The 19,768-nt window shown below is 37.4% G+C and overlaps 1 protein-coding gene across 1 annotated transcript in view; it reads left to right on the top strand.

The window, feature by feature from the left end:
• Window positions 1–19,768, top strand: part of BMAL2 (basic helix-loop-helix ARNT like 2) — a gene marked incomplete at its 5' end in the record, with an annotated part of 87,458 nt that overhangs the window by 30,736 nt on the left and 36,954 nt on the right. Inside the window, 2 exons of the mRNA XM_082666810.1 lie at window positions 7,631–7,781; window positions 15,367–15,408. Of these exons, the coding sequence (XP_082522936.1) occupies window positions 7,631–7,781; window positions 15,367–15,408 (193 nt within the window). The remainder of the gene's footprint in view (window positions 1–7,630; window positions 7,782–15,366; window positions 15,409–19,768) is intronic.

The following is a 19,768-nucleotide window of genomic DNA, read 5'->3' on the forward strand; positions in this document are numbered from 1 at the left end:
ATTTTTCCTTTTGATCTGCTATTTAATCTCATAAATTTCCCCACATTTTTCTCTGGAGACAGATGGTGTTCTGCCATTCAAAATACATTAGAACGAAGCCTAGGGGCTGAAACCGTAATTAATCTCATGTGGTATCTGATGGTCCAGAATTGGTCCCATGAAGAGAGTCCAGGCCTAAAAGTCTTGGGATATAGTAAATTAGAAACTTCATTCCCAACGATCATTGGTAAAATTATTCTCCTCCCTTCTTTATGGTGAGATCCATTATACCTACAGAGGACTGTAAAAATTACATATGTAGTTTAAAGGATGAAAACAAAACAATTCTCTGTGAACCCACACCTAGGTTAAGAAGTGGAACATGAATTCCTTAGAAGTACCTGTATGGAGGGCAGACAGCAGATGCAAGAGGAACTACAATCCTGCAGCCTGTGGAACAAAAACCACATTCATAGAAAGATAGACAAGATGAAAAGGCAGAGGACTATGTACCAGATGAAGGAACAAGATAAAACCCCAGAAAAACAACTAAATGAAGTGGAGATAGGCAACTTTCCAGAAAAAGAATTCAGAATAAGGATAGTGAACATGATCCAGGACCTCGGAAAAAGAATGGAGGCAAAGATTGAGAAGATGCAAGAAATATTTAACAAAGACCTAGAAGAATTAAAGAACAAACAAACAGAGATGATCAATACAATAAATGAAATGAAAACTACACTAGAAGGAATCAATAGCAAAATAACTGAGGCAGAAGAATGGATGAGTGACCTGGAAGACAGAATGGTGGAATTCACTGCTGCGGAACAGAAAAAAGAAAAAAGAATGAAAACAAATGAAGACAGCGTAAGAGACCCCTGGGACAACATTAAATGCAACAACATTCGCATTATAGGGGTCCCAGAAGGAGATGAGAGAGAGAAAGGACCTGAAGAAATATTTGAAGACATTATAGTCGAAAACTTCCCTAACACGGGAAAGGAAATAGCCACTCAAGTCCAGAAAGTGCAGCGAGTGCCATATGGGATAAACCCAAGGAGAAACACGCTGAGACACATACTTATCAAATTGGCAAAAATTAAAGACAAAGAAAAATTATTGAAAGCAGCAAGGGAAAAACGACAAATAACATACAAGGGAACTCCCATAAGGATAACAGCTGATTTCTCAGCAGAAACTCTACAAGCCAGAAGGGAGTGGCATGATATACTTAAAGTGATGAAAGAGAGGAACGTACAACCAAGATTACTCTACTCTGCAAGAATCACATTCAGATTCACTGGAGAAATCAAAAGCTTTACAGACAAGCAAAAGCTAAGAGAATTCAGCACCACCAAACCAGCTCTACAACAAATGCTAACGGAACTTCTCTAAGTGGGAAACACAAGAGAAGAAAAGGACCTACAAAAACCCAAAATAATTAAGAAAATGGTAATAGGAACATACATATCGATAATTACCTTAAACGTGAATGGATTAAATGCTCCAGTCAAACGACACAGGCTTGCTGAATGGGTACAAAAACAAGAACCATATATATGCTGTCTACAAGAGACCCACTTCAGACCTAGGGACACATACAGACTGAAAGTGAGGGGATGGAAAAAGATATTCCATGCAAATGGAAATCAAAAGAAAGCTGGAGTAGCAATACTCACATCAGATAAAATACACTTTAAAATAAAGAATGTTACAAGAGACAAGGAAGGACACATAATGATCAAGGGATCAATCCAAGAAAAAGATATAACAATTATAAATATATATGCACCCAACGTAGGAGCACCTCAATACGTAAGGTAACTGCTGACACCTATAAAACAGGAAATCGACATTAACACAATAATAGTGGGGGACTTTTAACACCTCACTTACACCAATGGACAGACATCCAAAATGAAAATAAATAAGGAAACAGAAGCTTTAAATGACATAATAGACCAGATAGATTTAATTGATATTTATAGGACATTCCATCCAAAACCAGCAGATTATACTTCCTTCTCAAGTGCGTGCAGAACATTCTCCAGCATAGATCACATATTGGGTCACAAATCAAGCCTCAGTAAATTTAAGAAAATTGAAATCATATCAAGCATCTTCTCTGACCACAACGTTTATGAGATTAGAAATGGATTACAGGGAAAAAAATGTAAAAAACAAACACATGGAGGCTAAGCAATACATTACTAAATAACCAAGAGATCACTGAAGAAATCAAAGAGGAAATCAAAAAATACCTATAGACAAATGACAATGAAAACACGATGATCCAAAACCTATGGGATGCATCAAAAGCAGTTCTAAGAGGGAAATTTATAGCTATACAAGCCTATGTCTAGAAACAAGAAAAATCTCAAATAAACAATCTAACCTTACACCTAAAGAAACTAGGGAAAGAAGAACAAACGAAACCCAAAGTTAGCAGCAGGAAAGAAATCATAAAGATCAGAGCAGAAATAAATGAAATAGAAGCAAAGATCAATAAAACTAAAAGCTGGTTCTTTGAGAAGATAAACAAAATTGCTAAACCATTAGCCAGACTTGTCAAGAAAAAGAGGGAGAGGACTCAAATCAATAAAAAGAGAAATGTAAAAGGAGAAGTTACAACAGACCACAGAAATGCAAAGCATACTAAGAGACTACTACAAGCAACTCTATGCCAATAAAATGGACAACCTGGAAGAAATGGACAAATTCTTAGAAAGGTATAACCTTCCAAGACTGAACCAGGAAGAAATAGAAAATATGAAGAGACCAATCACAAGTAATGAAATTGAAACTGTGATTAAAAATCTTCCAACAAACAAAAGTCCAGGACCAGATGGCTTCACAGGTGAATTCTATCAAACATTTAGAGAACAGCTAACACCCATCCTTCTCAAACTCTTCCCAAAAATTGCAGAGGAAGGAACACTCCCAAACTCATTGTATGAAGCCACCATCACCCTGATACCAAAACCAGACAAAGATACTACAAAAAAAGAAAATTACAGACCAATATCACTGATGAATATAGATGCAAAAATCCTCAACAAAATAGTAGCATACAGAATCTGACAACACATTAAAAGGATCATGCACCATGATCAAGTGGGATTTATCCCAGGGATGCAAGGATTCTTCAATATATGCAAATCAACCAATGTGATACACCATATTAACAAATTGAAGAATAAAAACCATATGATCATCTCAATAGATGCTGATAAAGCTTTTGACAAAATTCAACACCCATTTATGATAAAAACTCTCCAGAAAGTGGTCACAGAGGGAACCTACCTCAACAGAATAAAGGCAAAAAAAAAAAAGTACCTGTATATCCCTCACTGATTGCACCCCACTTTCTTCTCCCAAAGAGAATTCTAACTTTTGTGTTAGCTGTTCCCTTTCTTTTCTATATAGTGAGGTAACTTATGTAGATATCAGTAAAAACATATTAGTTAGTTTTACCTGCTTTTGAACTTTATGCAGTTTTTTTAAAAACAAGCTACTGTTTTGTCTGTGACTTTTTTTTTTTTTACCTAGCATCATTATCTTGAGATTCATCCATGCTGAGTATATCAGTACTTTATTCATTTTTACTATTCTTGGTATTCCATTCAATGAATAAGCAATTTATCCATCTGTTGATGGAAATTATAGTTTCCAGTTCTCATTATTTTTTGTTGTTCAACTGCAAGCAATGCTGTGAATGTATTTCTTGTACATATCTCTTAAGATATATTAAGAATTTTCCATATACTTAGAAGTGAAATGCTAAACCATATTATTTGCATGTGTTCTACTTTATTAAGTAATGCAAAAAAGGTTTCCAAAGTGTTGTAGCAATGTACTTTCCCACCAACAGAGCACGAGTGTTCCGTTTCTCTTTCCATTGCTCTGTTTTCTCACTTACACTTGGTATCATCAAACTTTTCATTTGTAGCCATTAGATGGGTATATAGTCTATCACTATAGTTTACTTTGGATTTTCCTGATTACTAATGAGGTTGAGTATCTTTTCATTTTTGTACTGACAATTAGAATTTCTTTTATGAAGTGCCCATTAAATTTTATCCAGTTTTCTGCTGGGTTTTTGTGTTGGTCTTTTTCTTAATGATGCAAAGGCATTCTTTATACAGTCTACATGGTAACACTTTATTGTTTATGTGTGTAACAAACATCTTCTCCCAGTCTGTGACTTGCGGTTTTATTCTCTTTATAGTGTCTTTTGATCAAAGTTAACTTAATTTTAAGAAGATTGAATTGATCAGTCTTTTCCTTTATTGTTTTTAGTTTTTGTTTTGGGAAATTCTTTCTACGCCAATAACAGAGATATTCTTTCTCCTTCAGAGTATTCTCTGTTTATTTTGGCCTTTTACATTTAGGTCTTCAATCCAGTTGAGTTGAATGTTTATATTTGGTTTGATTTTTATATTTGGCATATGGTAGTAGGGGATCTGGTTTTATTCTTTTCCATAGAGAAAATCAGTTGGCCCAGGACTGTTTATTAAAAAGCTGGTCTCCTCACATTGATCTGAAAATTCCATCTCTGACATTTAGCAGATATCCATATTTACATGTCTGGGCTCTCCGTTCTTTTCCTTTGGTCTATCTCCGTACCAATACCACACTGTTTTAATTGCCATAGCTTTATAATGTCTTGATATATGAGAGGTCCAGTTCTCCCACATTTCCCTTAGCTGTTCATAACTCATGGCACTTTCATGTGCATTTTATATTCAGCTTGTGAAGTCCCACCAAAAAAAAGAATATTTTGAGAGGAATTACACATCTATTTTAGGAGAATTGACATCTTTGATATTGAGACCTCCAGTACATAAGCATGGTGTATGTTTCCATTTATTTGAATCTTTTTCAATATTTTAAATAAATTTTTATAATTTTCTCCAGAAAGACCTTGTATACTTTTATTAGGTTATACATTTATTCTAAATACATTTATTCTTTAGGTACTATATATTTTTTGAAGTTATTATAAATTATGTTTTTTAAAATATCATTTTCTTATAGTTTGTTGCTGGTGATTAGAAAAGCAGTTGATTTTTATATATTGACTTTACAAACAGTCAACCTTGATACACTCCCTAGTTTTAATAATTTATATGTTGATTATTTTGTGTTTTTTGTACTCTCAATCATGTCATTTCCCAATAATGACAAATTTTTTTTCTTCCTTTCCAATTCTTATACTTCATATATTGTTTTCTTGCCTTATTCTACTAGCAGTTCTTCCAATACAGTGTTGAAAGGGTACTGATAAAAGATCTTCTTGTTTTGGATTGTAAAAAGAATTCTTTCAGTGTTTCTTCGTTAATATTTCTGAATCTATTAGGATAATCATATTTTTCTACTAAGCTGCTATTGTGGTAAATTATATTCATTAATTTACTAATATTAAACCAGTCTTGTGTTCCAGGGATAAAGCTGTCTTGGTCATGATGGGTTATTCTCTTTATACATTTCTGAATTTTGTTTGCTAATATTTTGTTAAGATTTTTGTATCTTTGCTCATGAATGAGATGGGCCTATAGTTATCCTTTATTGTATTGCCATTGTTGAATTTTAATATCAAATTTCTATAAGCCTCATAAAAGGAGTTGAGTTTACTATATATTGGGATAGTATGTGTAAGAAAGAATATAGGAATATGCAGGTTTTTATTTCTCTTTGCTTCGTTTTCTGTCAGTTAAAGTTCTCTAGGGACAAATATATGATATATTTATATGTAGAATCTTAAAAGTAATACAAATAAATTTATTTACAAAACAGACTCACAGTCATAGAAAACAAACTTATAGTTACCAAAGACAAAGTGGGAGGAGGGATAAATTAGGAGTATGGGATTAACAGATACTCACTTCTATGTATAAAATAGATAAATAACAAGGATTTACTGTATAGCAGAGGGAACTATATTCAATATCTTGTAATAACCTCTAATGGAGAAGAACCTGAAAAAGTACATATATTATATATATGTACAATCGAATCGCTTTGCTGTACACCTGAAACTAACACAATTAGTGTGTCACAATTACATATTGTGAATCGACTATACCTCAATAAAAAAAATTCCCTACAAATTTTTCCATTTCATCTAAATTTTCAAATTTTTAGAATAATGTTTTTCTAAATTCATGAGAATTTATCTTTTATATCTCTAGAGCATCTAAAATTATGACCCCATCTTCATTCCTATCTTTATTCATTTATTCCCTCTTTCCTTATTTTGGAAAAATCTTGCCATAAGGTTATTAGAGTTTCCAATGTTTTGGAAGAACCTATGTTTAGCTTTTTTGATCTGTACTAATTTGTATTCTATTTCATTATTTCTGGTATTATTTTAATGATTTTCTTTCTCCTAATTCTTTAGATTTATTTTAGTCTTCTTTTCCTAATTTCATAAAATAAATTATTAGCTCATTAAATTTCAACCTTTTTATGGTGTCTAGCATAATTACATTGTAGTCAGAAAATGCTTCATGTGTAATATCAATCTTTTTGGTCCAGTATAAATGCCCCATGGGTACCTCAAAACAAACAACACTGGATTTTGAAGCTGCTAGGTATAGTGGTCTATATATGTCTGTCATATCAAGCTTGTCTGTTGTGTGGATCACATTTCTTATATCATTATTTTTGAATGCTCACTCTATCAGTTACTGCTAGAGATGTGTTAAAAAGCTCCCACTCTTACTGTAAGATGTATTGCATTCTCCTTGTAAATATTGCTTATATATTTCAGTCTATGTTATAAGGTGCAAATGAGTTTAAACTTGTTAGGTCAATTTTAATATGAGAAATATATTCAGAGAGGCCTACATTTAGACTATAAGTTATTTTTAGTTCAGCGATTCTGATTTTTACATTTTATAAAACATTTAGTAAACTACAGTTTAGACCAAAAGGATTTTACTATCATATTTAGCAATTCAGGGTTAAAAATATTCATGTCCCATAACCTTGTTAACTCATTTCTGGGATGCTATCCCCCAAAAATAATAATAATGACTAGAAGATGAAAAGAAATAACCAGTAGATAAAAAGTTTTATACACATAGATAAAAGCACCATACATATTTATGATAGTGAAAAAAACCAAATATACATTCCAACAATAGAAGAGTGGTTAAGTAGCACACAGCTACACGATGGTATATTATGCAGCCATTAGAATCATTTATAAAGAATTTGTAATAACACTGTAATGTTATTATCACAATGATATGCAAGTAATGCAGAGTATACACTATGACTTCAATTACTATAATAACAACTGTAGAAAAAATTCTACAAGGAAGTAATTCTAAATAGTAATATTAGTTGGTGAGATTTGGTTTTCCCCCTTCCTTTCTACTCTTTTGTGTTTTTCATATTTCCTACAATATCCATATATTTTTTTCCAATTAGATAGGGAAAATAAACTTAAAAATATAGACTAACAATACATTTCTAACTAATATTTGGGTGTACATGATTAGTCTTTCATTCTATGTTATGTTGCTGTTTAGTTGACATTTTAAAATATCAAAGTAAAAAGCAATTTAAAATGTGGGATATGGATATGTATAAAGTAAAAGTCAGTGTTTCAAATAGATGCCTTATTGTGCTTTATGTCTCATAGGTAAAGTGTTGATCGAAGGGAACCAGTGCATTGCTGCCATGGTTTCCAGTCATCTGAGCCCATGGACAAAACCAGCAACTATTGGATCCTTCAGCCCACATGTGACAGAGTTTCCAAGAAAACGAAAAGGGAGTGATTCAGACCCATCCCAGTAAGTGAATTTGTTCTTCTAACCCCGAGAAATCTTCGACTCCAGGGAAGAAAGAAAAATATTACTTTTTTTTCTTTTAGAAACAAATTAAAACCTTTAGTTTCTTTTTATTTATTTATTTATTTTATTGAAGTTTAGTTGATTTACAATGTTGTTAGTTTCTGGTGTACAGCAAAGTGATTCAGTTATACATATACATACATATTCTTTTTCATATTCTTTTCTATTATGGTTTATCACAGGATATTGAATATAGTTCCCTGTGCTATACAGTAGGACCTCGTTGTTTATCCATTCTATATGTAATAGTTTGCATCTGCTAGTCCCGAACTCCCAATCCAACCCTCCCCCTACCCCTCCTTGGCAACCACAAGTCTGTTCTCAATGGCTGTGAGTCTATTTCTGTTTCGTAGATAAGTTCATTTGTGTCATATTTTAGATTCCACATGTAAGTGATATCATGGTATCTTTCTCTTCCTGACTTACTTCGCTTAGTATGATAATCTGTAGGTCCATCCATGTAGCTGCACAAGGCATCATTTCATTGTTTTTTACAGCTGAGTAATATTCTGTTGTATATACCACATCTTCTTTAGAAAAAGACTACTTTTTAAATCATTATTTTTAATTACATGGTAATTAAAAATTTGGGTAGGGTCAATTATTTATCCACCCAGCTGCCACCTCTGTCATTGACTGATCCAACTCTGAAGGTTATTAGGTATCCAGGAAGGTCAACTGGAGGTTAATTTGCTTAACATTTATGGTCACAGGAAGATATTTGCCTTCCTAATTGAAATACTTGACTTTGAGGAGAACATCTTCTTGCATGTTTGGCTTACAATAATAATCACCACTTGCTTCTTTCCTTACTTATCATTCGTGTAACAACCAACCCTTGGTTATCTGTGGCGACTTTAATCAAATAAAACTCTTGTTTTCCCTGTTTAGTAAGCCAAGTAGATTATACAATCAATGTTGAGAATACTTACTATCTCCTGGTTCATTTTTATTGCCTAATGCAGCTTGAAGTCCCAAATATTCTTTAATGACCTCCCCAAGGCTGGGGTTGATCTGGTGGAAGTAATAGGGCACAGTAAATATAGCAATCTGAAGCAATTCATTTTAGGCTGGTACTTTATGTAAATCATGAACGAAGGGAAAAATCCTGAGTGGGGGACAGGATGAGGACGTAATGAAACATCATAGCTCTTTATAACTCAGTTCTTCCTAGGACACTTTATATACTTTAGCTTCAGTTTCCAAGACAGCAGATTCAGTGTTATTCAAATATAAGTACCAACACACTTCCCAAGACACATATAAATGACTTGAAGATTATCTACTGCTTTTGGTTGTCTGTATTCTCTTAGTCTCTTCCAATAATGTGGATGATTGTAAATAACTACAGTTGATCAAGTGACAGTCTATCTAGAACTGTTTGCTGTGCTACATCCTAGGCTATCAGTTAGTTAGTCCCCATTCACCTCGAGCTAGAAGTGACTGTCAGTCCTTTTTTATTTTCTTTAGAATCATAAGCACCGTTGTTCTTTCTTAATATCTAAATAAGAATGTGGCTTTCAAGTGAGAACTAGAGTCACATGATTTTACGCGACGTAGGGGCATGGTTGAGACCTTATAGTGGTTTTGAGAGTGAATGGGAAAATGAGGGCAGTGACACGGGAAATACTAGAAACATGCAAAGTAATGACAGATAATGATTTTTTTGGCAGAAGGCAACACTAGAGATTATTTAGTCAATTACCTGCATTTTAGAAAATGAAGCAGCTGGAACTCAGAAATATCAAGTGCCTTGCCCAACATTATCCAGCTAGCTGGAATGCCTGATTGTCAGTGTGGTAGTTTCCTCATTACACCCTGGTTCCTGTTTCTCTGCAACTGGAGGGGAGGGTGCTTCTAGCACATGAGAACAACCATGCTGTCCATTTTCCAGCATGTCTGGTAGGGGTGACCCAAGGCCTCCCTCCTTCCAGGTCAGGAATCATGAAAGAAAAAGTGGTGGAAAAACTTTCTCAGAATCCCTTTTCCTATCTCCTTTCAACAAGGGTAGAAATACCAGCATCCAGTGGCAGCAGGTAAGTCCTGGACTATCATTTGACATAATTCCTACTTGAAGACGGCATATAGTAGCAGCAGAAAGAGAGCGTACACCCTACTGATTTGCTCATTATCTATCCCAGAGCTTCTCCATTCTGCCCCAATCCTTCTTTCATCCCACCATTTTCCATTCTCTCTAATGAAATGAGGGATGTCAAAGTACTTTATGGATTTTACGAAGTACTGACTGTATAGCATCCTTCCCAGAGACTTGGGGCATGAAGTTGATTTCATTGGTGGAGCCTCCAAGTGTTGGATATATTTAAACAAAGAAGAATATTTGAGAAGGTTCACCCTTTCTGCAGCACTGTTGGGTTTGAAACCAACCAACTGTTGGGTTGGTTCTTTAAAACAGTCATTGATGAAGATACCCTGGAAGGTAGTCATTAACATTTACTGAGTACCTGCTATATGATACCCAGTAGACCAGGTGGGAGACACACAGATAAGATACAAGAAACTTGTACAAATGGGAAAGATACAAATAGTTATTGCACATCATGATAGCTTCCATAAGGGGGACCCTAGGTATTATGGCAACAAGGAGAGTTGGGTATTTACGTAATATTGGGATCAGGGTGAAGGACAGCTTCCTGGAGATGTTGACTTAAGCTAAGTTTTGAATGAAGAATGGAAATGAGCCATTCAGAGCAGGAGTAGAGAAGGTACTTTAGGCAGAAGGAACAGCTGTGCAGAAGCACAGAGTATGAAGGAGCGCACTGCTTGATCAGGAAACAAGTGGTTGTCACAGTAGAGCGGAGGGCACACCAGGAGGTGAGGTGGGTGGGCTGTGAGACTTGAGGGGTAAACGTGGACTAGGTCATGAACCTCTGCGGAACTAAAGCGTCAGAAAAGTGTCTTTGCTAAAGAATCTGAAAAGTGTCTTGAATTCAGTAAGGAAAATGGAAGGATTTTAAGCATGAGAAGAGCTTGATCAGATTATATTTTTAAAACTTTGCTTGCCTTTGCACTTTTTAAAAAAACGTTTTATTGTAGTAAAATATATGTAACATAAAATTTGCTGTTTTAACCACTTTTAAGTGTACAATTAAATGGCATTAATTACACTCATGGTGTGTACAACCATCACCACTGTTTCTGAAACTTTTTCATCACCCCAGTCAGAAACACGGTGCCCACTAAATAGTAGTTCTCCGTACCCCCTTTTCCCCCAGCCCCTGGTAACCTCTAGCCTACTTTCTAGCTCTAAGAATTTGCCTGTTCTAGACATTTCACATAATTGGAATCATACAATATTTGTCCTTTTGTCTCTGGCTTATTTCACTTAGTGTAATGTTTTCAAATTCCACCTACGTTGTAGCATGTATTAGGATTTCATTCCTTTTTACAGCTAGATAATATCCCATTGTATGTATATACCACATTTTGCTTAACCATTCACTTTTTGGTGGATATTTGGGTTGTGCCCACCCTTTGGCTATTGTGAATAATGCTGCTATGAACATTGGTGTACAAGTATCTGAGTCCCTGCTTTCGATTCTTTTGGGTATACACCTATGAGTAAAATTGCTGGGTCAGATGGTAATTGTTTTTTCTTTTTTTTGGAGATTCATCAGTTTTTAAAATTAATTATTTATTTATTTTTGGTTGCATTGGGTCTTTGTTGCTTGTGTGCGGGCTTTCTCTAGTTGCAGCAAGCGGGGGCTACTCTTTGTTGTGGTGTGCGAGTTTCTCATTGTGGTGGCTTCTCTTGTTGCGGAGCATGGGCTCTAGGCGCATGGGTTTCAGTAGTTGTAGCATGCGGGCTCAGTAGTTGTGGCTCAGGGGCTCAGTAGTTGTGGCTTGCAGACCCTAGAGCACAGGCTCAGTAGTTGTAGAGCATGGGCTTAGGTGCTCCGCAGCATGTGGAATCTTCCCAGACCAGGGCTCAAACCCATGTCCCCTGCATTGGCAGGCGAGTTCTTAACCACTGCGCCGCCAGGGAAGCCCCTCAGATGGTAATTCTATGTTTAGTTTTTGAGGAACCACCAAACTGGTTTCCACAGTGCCTGCACCATTTTACGTTCCCACCAGAAATGTGTGAGGGATTCAATTTCTCCGTTTTCTTGCTGGCACTTGTTATTTTCCATTAAAAAAAAAGTTATCATAGTAAGTGTGAAGTGGTACAGATTTATATTTTGAAAGGACCACTCTGGAAACAGCATGGAGGATGGGCTGAAGGAGGAAAATCCAGCAGGCAGAGAAAACAGCTGAGAGATGTTTGCTAGGGAATAGGTTTTTCTGCGCATTGGTCCAAGAGAGTGGCCCTAGGCAGGAAGGGCATGGAAAGGGACGGACACATTATGGCACATTTAGAAGACAGAATCTCTAAGATTTCGTGCTTGTTCATGGGGGGGAACGGAAATGTAGGAAGCATCCAGGTTTTCTGACTTGGACACCTAGATGGAGGATGGTATTTTCGTTCACAGAGGCTGAGGGAAAGATGATGAGTTCAGTTTTGGCCACAATGAGAGTGTGATGTTTATGGGATCTTTAAGTAGGTGGATGGATATGAAGGTCTGGAACTCAGGGTTGAGGCCTGCCCCGGAGATGGAGATTCAGACACCATTAATGTACAGAGAGCAAGTGGACTGGCATGGATGCATGTATGGAGTGGGAAGACTGGGGGGCTCATGGAGGAGGGGACGCCTACCCAGAAGGCTCTGAAGTGGGAGCGACGTCTCAGAAACCGAAGGAAGAAAATTTTAAAAAGAGAAAGGCATAGAAAGCAGCAAATCTGGGGCTTCCCTGGTGGCGCAGTGGTTGAGAGTCCACCTGCCGATGCAGGGGACACAGGTTCGTGCCCTGGTCCGGGAAGATCCCACATGCCGTGGAGCGGCTGGGCCCGTGAGCCATGGCCGCTGAGCCTGCGCGTCCGGAGCCTGTGCTCCGCAACAAGAGAGGGCACAACAGTGAGAAGCCCGCATACCACAAAAAAAAAAAAAGAAAGAAAGAAAGAAAAAAAAAGAAAACAGAAAATCTGGAGGCTGTTTTGACCGTATTTGCTTCCAATTTTGTGTTTCATTGATTTAGGGATTCAAAATGCAGTGAAAGTAGTTTTCAAGGAAAGCTTGCACTGTGTTTTGGAAAAATTATGTTACTGTGATATAAGATGCTACACTAAGAAAATGCATCTAAGTAATGTGAATGTTATTAATATCAGAGAGCTTATTAAAATTCATAAATAAAATATTATAACTGTAGACCAAATGCCAGCATGGAGAAAAATACAAAGAGCAAATTTACTAATTATCTAGGTGCGTGCTGCAAACAAAGAAATGAATTATATGACTAACAACGTCGTGCCTTTATTCTATTCTGCAGGGGACCATTAAATAAGAGTGTATTTGGATTTCCTAAGTACAATAGGTCTGGATTTCACCAAGGAGGCAAGTTCAGTCAATGAGTTAATTTGCTAAAACACGTATAATCAAAGCAAAAGCATGATTTAAAACAGCCAAACTTTACCTTTTGAGATTGAAGTAATGTATATGTATATATAATTCCAGACCATTAGGAAGAAAATCATTCGTCTATATAATTATTTTCTGTTTTAGTCCATAAATATGAAGTCAGGCAGAAAAGAGAAAAAAAAAAGAAGCTGACTTAATCTAACCCTCTCTTTTGCTTCAAAGAAGCTGTTTAATTTTATACCATAGAGCAGGCTGACAATGATCAAGGCATAGAGGAAGGTACACCAGCCAGCATAGAATAAGTTTCACTGGCCTCCTGTTAGGTCTGTGACCTTGAGCGGTCATTAACCTTACTGGGCCTCAATTCCTTCATCTGTAAAATCGGGGATAGTAATAACTACATGATTCTTAAATGCTGTGAGAATGAAATAACACATGTGAAAATATTTTTGATAAGCTATCATCAAAGCTATTTATTTAGACAGTGATAAGGAAAAGCATCCTTTGATTAAGGTTTTACCTTAGTGGTCCTTTTTTATTTGGAATATTTATATGCATCTGTTCATAAATTTTATTAACTTTTCTATAAACAGCATATATTTATCTTTTGTAAGCAAAAAATATTCTTGAAACCTCAAATAAAATACACCACATGAATAAAATAGTTCAAAGGTAGGTCAAACTTTTTTCAAAGCCTGGAAAATGATCATTGTTGAGTCGTCTAAGAGGGAAATTTGGCAAGATGAGTCAGAAGCCTTAAAATAGTTATCCGTAAATTGTTTGTCTAAGGGTTTATCCCAGGAGAATCATCAAAGATGCATGTACCACAATAGTATTAGTCATACTATTGATAATATTGAAAAATTAGAATATTGAGATATCTAATAATAGAAAATTATTAAATAAATTGTAGTGCAGCTAACCAATGGGCCACTATGTAATCATTACAAATCATATTCTCCAAGAATATTTGAAACTATGGGAAAATATTTATGTTACAGCATTAAGTGAATAAGGCAAGACATGAAAAATTTTACACTATGATCTGAATTTTGTTTATTTTATATATATATATACACATATATATATAACACACATCTACATAAATATCCTCCCATGCCCCACCACCACCCCCATAGCTAAGTAAAATAGTCAAAGCTGTTTTTTGTATGAATCTAGACACATGTCTAGGAAAGAGATTGGAGGGAGACCCATTGAAATATTGACTGTGGTTATTTCCAGATGAGATTATGGGTGCTTTGCCCTGAATTTTTAAAATGCCCTTTCAAAAAGTGATACATTTGGGAATGTATTTTTTAAAATACATATTTAAAAAGATCTATTCCTTCTGCATAGTTTTTTAATGTGGAAAGTATTCTATCACCATCAGTATATTTCACTTTGGTAGTGGTCTGGCGACTACATTTCTGAATGAATAAACACACACCCATAGAGCACATGTATGTATGTATATGTATATATAAATATTTATACACACACATATATATACATTTAGTATATTCTGCTAAGGCATATACTAATGTGAAAATTAATATTATTGGCAAGTGATCGGTTTCCAGTTTTTAAAAATATTTCTTACCATCTAGATGAATTTTCAGGTAAAATGAATTCCTTTTGATTAAAGATCTGAGATTCTTAATGTATTTTCAGGCTATTTTAATAGAGCTATTATAAAATTTTTGGCTAATCCATCAATTGTTTTAAAAATAGCTATTTTATTTAATGTTATCTCTATGAACATTATATTCCTTTTCAAGATTGGCATGGGATAATTTCTAAATAGAACGGTAATTATCATTCATTGTCAGTTCACATAGTTTTGTTACCTGATGGGGATGAGGCACCTGTCAGCTTTAGTAGGAGAGCAGCCCATGCAGACAGTAATAATTGTTTCAATTAGGAGCTCAGGGTAGCATGTATAACTAAAGACTTAATAGGAATTAGGATGATTGGACTTAATCCCACATTTATTTCTCAAGAATTACCAAAAATCTGTTTCATGTAGTTTGATATTTTATCCTGCTTTTTTGTAGAATGGAAGATGGTGAACAACAAGTAAAAATGAAGTCCTTCAGGTATACTGAACTGTTGAGAGGGTACACGGTGGGTGGGAGAGGTCGCACATGTAGACCGTTAGCTAAAGCAAATGGTGATGTCAAGGTAGAATGGATTCATGAATATTAGCTTTTTCTCATATGTTCTGCTCTGAGAAGATGCAGATACCTCAGGCCCAAATTGTGGCGCTCATAAGTTCCTTTTGCTCTGATGAGCTCATTTCCAGCTCTGGAATGCATGCAGGGAGTCAGGTGGGTGATGCCAGCAGTTCTGCTTCTCTGTCAGAGAAGCCAGGCAGATCCCACAGGGCAGGGTCCCTGCCGCGTGCCTGCCTGCCCTGAGTCCAGAGCATTCCCGAGCTCCCTCAGCCCTGCTGGACCACCTTTCAGCATAGGAAGTCTGAAATGGGAACTCATTTCCTTCTCCACGGAGCCAGAGACCCCTGCCTTGAAGTAATGCAGCCACTCAGGGTGAAGGAGTAGGACTGACTGGAAATAAATACAGTTCTAAAAAAACAAAACAAAACCATCTGGTACCATCATCAGATACATTATACCTTTTTTCTCTATCTACTTGAATAACATTTTGGCTTACGTGTCTTTAAATTTTTCTCAGAATAGCTATTTATTGAAAACAACTATTATTTTCTTGAAGCACTAGAGAAAACCTAATTCATCCAATAAGCAAATCAGAATTACTTACAAGGAGTGTCTGATTATTAGGAACCATCACCATAAAGTCTGTCACTTGTTTCATCATATTCTTTCAACATCAACAAGTTTTTTTTCCCTACATCTGGCAACATGGCCAGATCTCAGTTTTGCTTTTTCTCCATTTATTCTGTTTTTTTTTTTTTAATATGACTCTGCAGAACACTGACATGGTTCAAAGTGACAGTAACAGTTCCCAGAATTAAGAGCCAGAGCCCTGATAAATTATTAAGCAGAGAACTTGCCTCTGGGTAAACATGCCCTTCTTTAATAAAATTCTTTAAGAAGTCTTTTCAGGTGCACCTCCTTCAAGTAAAGTACCTTATTCAAAAACTGGCTATTTCACCTTCCTCTGTCTTTCCTAGCTCCCAGCATCATCATTCATTATTCCCAAGTGACCTTGTTCCTACCTGTTCTCATCTCCCTCAAAACCCAGGCTCTAAGAGAAGTCACTTTCCCTTCTGCTGTACATTCCTGGAATCAGGCATCTCTTTCCACTGCTACTGTCCATGCTAATGGGTAATATTGTTAGAAAGAAGAGGTGAACATTATAGCAAGTAGATAATCATAACATTTTAAAAATCATAAATCTTTAAAAAGTTCTCATGGGGGAATTCCCTGGTCCAGTGGTTAGGACCCAGCGCTTTCACTACTGTGGCCTGGGTTCAGTCTGGTCGGGGAACTAAGATCCTGCAAGCCGTGTGGTGTGGCCAAAAATAAACATAAATAAAAATTGCTCATGAATAGACCAAAGTACGAGCAGATAACTGCATTTTATGTAACTACACAGGTAACTTGAATTCCATCCAGTTCACCCCAAAGTACTTATTTTGTTCCAGGAGTGCCATTGGCCAAGCGTGAATGGTTGGGCGGATGGAGCTCCATCAGCGCTTCCTGCCTTGGCCCCACTCTTCCATCTAGTTTAAAGTCTCTAAGAACAGATCGGGACGAGTCTCCTATTTTTCCTCTTTCCCATTAGATTGCCTTCCCCAAACTCTTCTTCTTCTTTTTATTCTTTTGTTGTAATATAACCTTTTTCTTTCTTTTTTTTTTTTTTTTTCGAGGTACGTGGGCCCCTCACCGCTGCGGCCTCCCCCGCTGTGGAGCACAGGCTCTGGATGCGCAGGCTCAGCGGCCATGGCTCACGGGCCCAACCGCTACACGGCATGTGGGATCTTCCCAGACCGGGGCACGAACCCGTGTCCCCTGCATCGGCAGGTGGACTCTCAACCACTGTGCCACCAGGGAAGCCCTTTTTATACTTTTTAAGTCAGTTTAAGTGAAGGTTTCTGTCACTTGTAACCACAAGATTCTTTCTTTTCCCCACTCAGAACCTAGATATGTTTATTTTATTTAATTTATTTTTTTATTTTTTTATTGGAGTATAGTTGCTTTACACTTCTGTGTCAGTTTCTGCTGTACAGCAAAGTGAATCAGCCATATGTATACATATATGCCCTCTTTTTTGGATTTCCTTCCCATTTAGGTCACCACAGAGCACCAAATAGAGTTCCCTGTGCTTATACAGCAGGTTCTCATTAGTTATCTACTTTATACATGGTAGTGTATATATGTCAATCCCAATCACACAATTCATCCCCTCCTTCCCCCTGGTATCTATACATTTGTTCTCTATGTCTGTGTCTTTATTTCTGCTTTGCAAATAAGATCATCTATAACCACAAGATTCTTAACAAATCTTAAGAGAGAGTGCTTAGGTTGCATAACTTGTTCAACGTTTCACATGTTGCCAATATTTCTCTTATGTCAATGCAGCTGAATGACCATTTTACCCTGGGAAGAACCAGTTCTCTCTTGGGCTGTGGCGACCACTTTGCTGAGCACTGTGATAATAGCAGGAGGCTCGAGAGACCGGGGCCATGTGTGGTTCAAGTTTCAGCCTCATGCTCATAGACAAGTCACGTAACCTCTGAGTTAGAAAAGGGGCACAGAGATGAGAGGGGATTAAGTGACATCACATCGTTGTGGTTTCATCCGGAGGCCAAGACTGCCCCTCATCTGCTGAACTGGCTGCTGGGGAGTGTGAATGAGGCCCCCCCAGACTAGGCTGCCAGATAAAATACAGGACACCTGGCCAACTGTGAATTTCAGATATGTAATGAAGACTTTTTAGTACAAGTATGTCCCAAATATTGCACGAGGATATACTTATACTAAAAAAGTATTCACTGTTTATCTGAAATTCAAAGTTAACTGCGCGTCCTGGTGCCCCGAGTGCCCTCCCATGTTCAGGCTCCTCAGGATGTGTACTCCAGGGAAAGTGACTCTGCAACTTCAGTTTGACCACGTGGCTCAAGCCATCTCAAATATTTAAGAACTATTTTAAGAACTAGAATTTATAGGAGTCTGTGGTTATTTGGCTCTTCAGGGTGAAGAAGGGAGGGAGGGTCTAGAGCTAGTCTAGTGGCATCACCAATCAAGATAAACCCTATAGAAGGAAGAGTAATCAGGGCTGGCAGAAGAAGGATTAAAATGGGGTCAGCTGCAGAGAATGCATTCAGTTTGGGATTTCTTGAGTTTTAGGGGGCTTATGAATCCCTGAGGTGCATAATTTTAGTTCTGAAGGTTGGGAATTGGATAAAGAATGAATGAGATAGGGATTGAATGGTAAGTAGCTTATGAGTAGTTGTAAAGCCTTATGAAGGTGTGCAGTCCCTTAGGGTGAAGCTATAGGTGAGGAGAGAGTGGTGTCAAGTGAGGGGTCTCTGGGGGGCCAGTATTGAAGGACAGAGGAAGAGCTGAGTAGGGAGGCTAAGGGGGCGGAGCTGAGCGGAGAGGCTGGAGGAGCGGAGAGGTCACAGAAGCCAGCGAAGAATGAGAAATGGCAGTAGTGTCAAATTCAAGGCAGGGATCACCTGGGGTTGCATAAGATGAGTATGACCTCTGCTAGAGTAGTTGTAGTGGAATGGGGGCTGGGAGGATGATTTGATTTCAGTTTTTTTTTTGGCTGCACTGGGTCTTCGTTGCTGCCCGTGGGCTTTCTCTAGTTGCGGTGAGCGGGGGCTACTCTTCGTTGCAGTGAGTGGGCTTCCCGTTGCAGTGGCTTCTCTTGTTGCGGAGCACGGGCTGTAGATGCATGGGCTTCAGTAGTTGCGGCACACAGGCTCAGTAGTTGTGGCTCACGGGCTTAGTTGCTCCATGGCATGTGGGATCTTCCTGGACCAAGGATCAAACCCGTGTCCCCTGCATTGGCAGGCGGATTCTTAACCACTGCATCACCAGGGAAGTCCTGGGAGGTTGATTTTAATAGGAGAGGCACCTGGGAGATGAAACGTTAAGTGGAGACCGTACTCTCAGGAAGCTGGCCAAGGAGGGAAGACATTAGCAAGGAAAAAAAATCCCTAGAATTCTGGAAAGGGATTTCTTCCTCAAAGGGAAGAGACTTGAGCCCATTTATCGACGCATAGAAGGAGCTGTGAAAGAGAATGAGCTTAAAATGCTGATAACTGCGCAAGCAAAGACCAGAAAGGAGTTAGCTTTGAATAGAAGGCGGCCCATTCTTCCTCTACGACTGGAGGGAAGCTAAAAAACCACCTGCTGCAGCTCTCACACAGAGGTCTTAGTTCTTGAAGGTTTCAGGGAATAAGGTCAGGAAGGAAGGAGCAAGGGTATGGGGGGTGGAGGTAAAAGCAGTGTGAATGAGTGCCAC

Source organism: Grampus griseus (assembly GCF_964374135.1).
Source record: "Grampus griseus genome assembly, chromosome: 11".
Classification (NCBI taxonomy): Eukaryota; Metazoa; Chordata; class Mammalia; order Artiodactyla; family Delphinidae; genus Grampus; species Grampus griseus.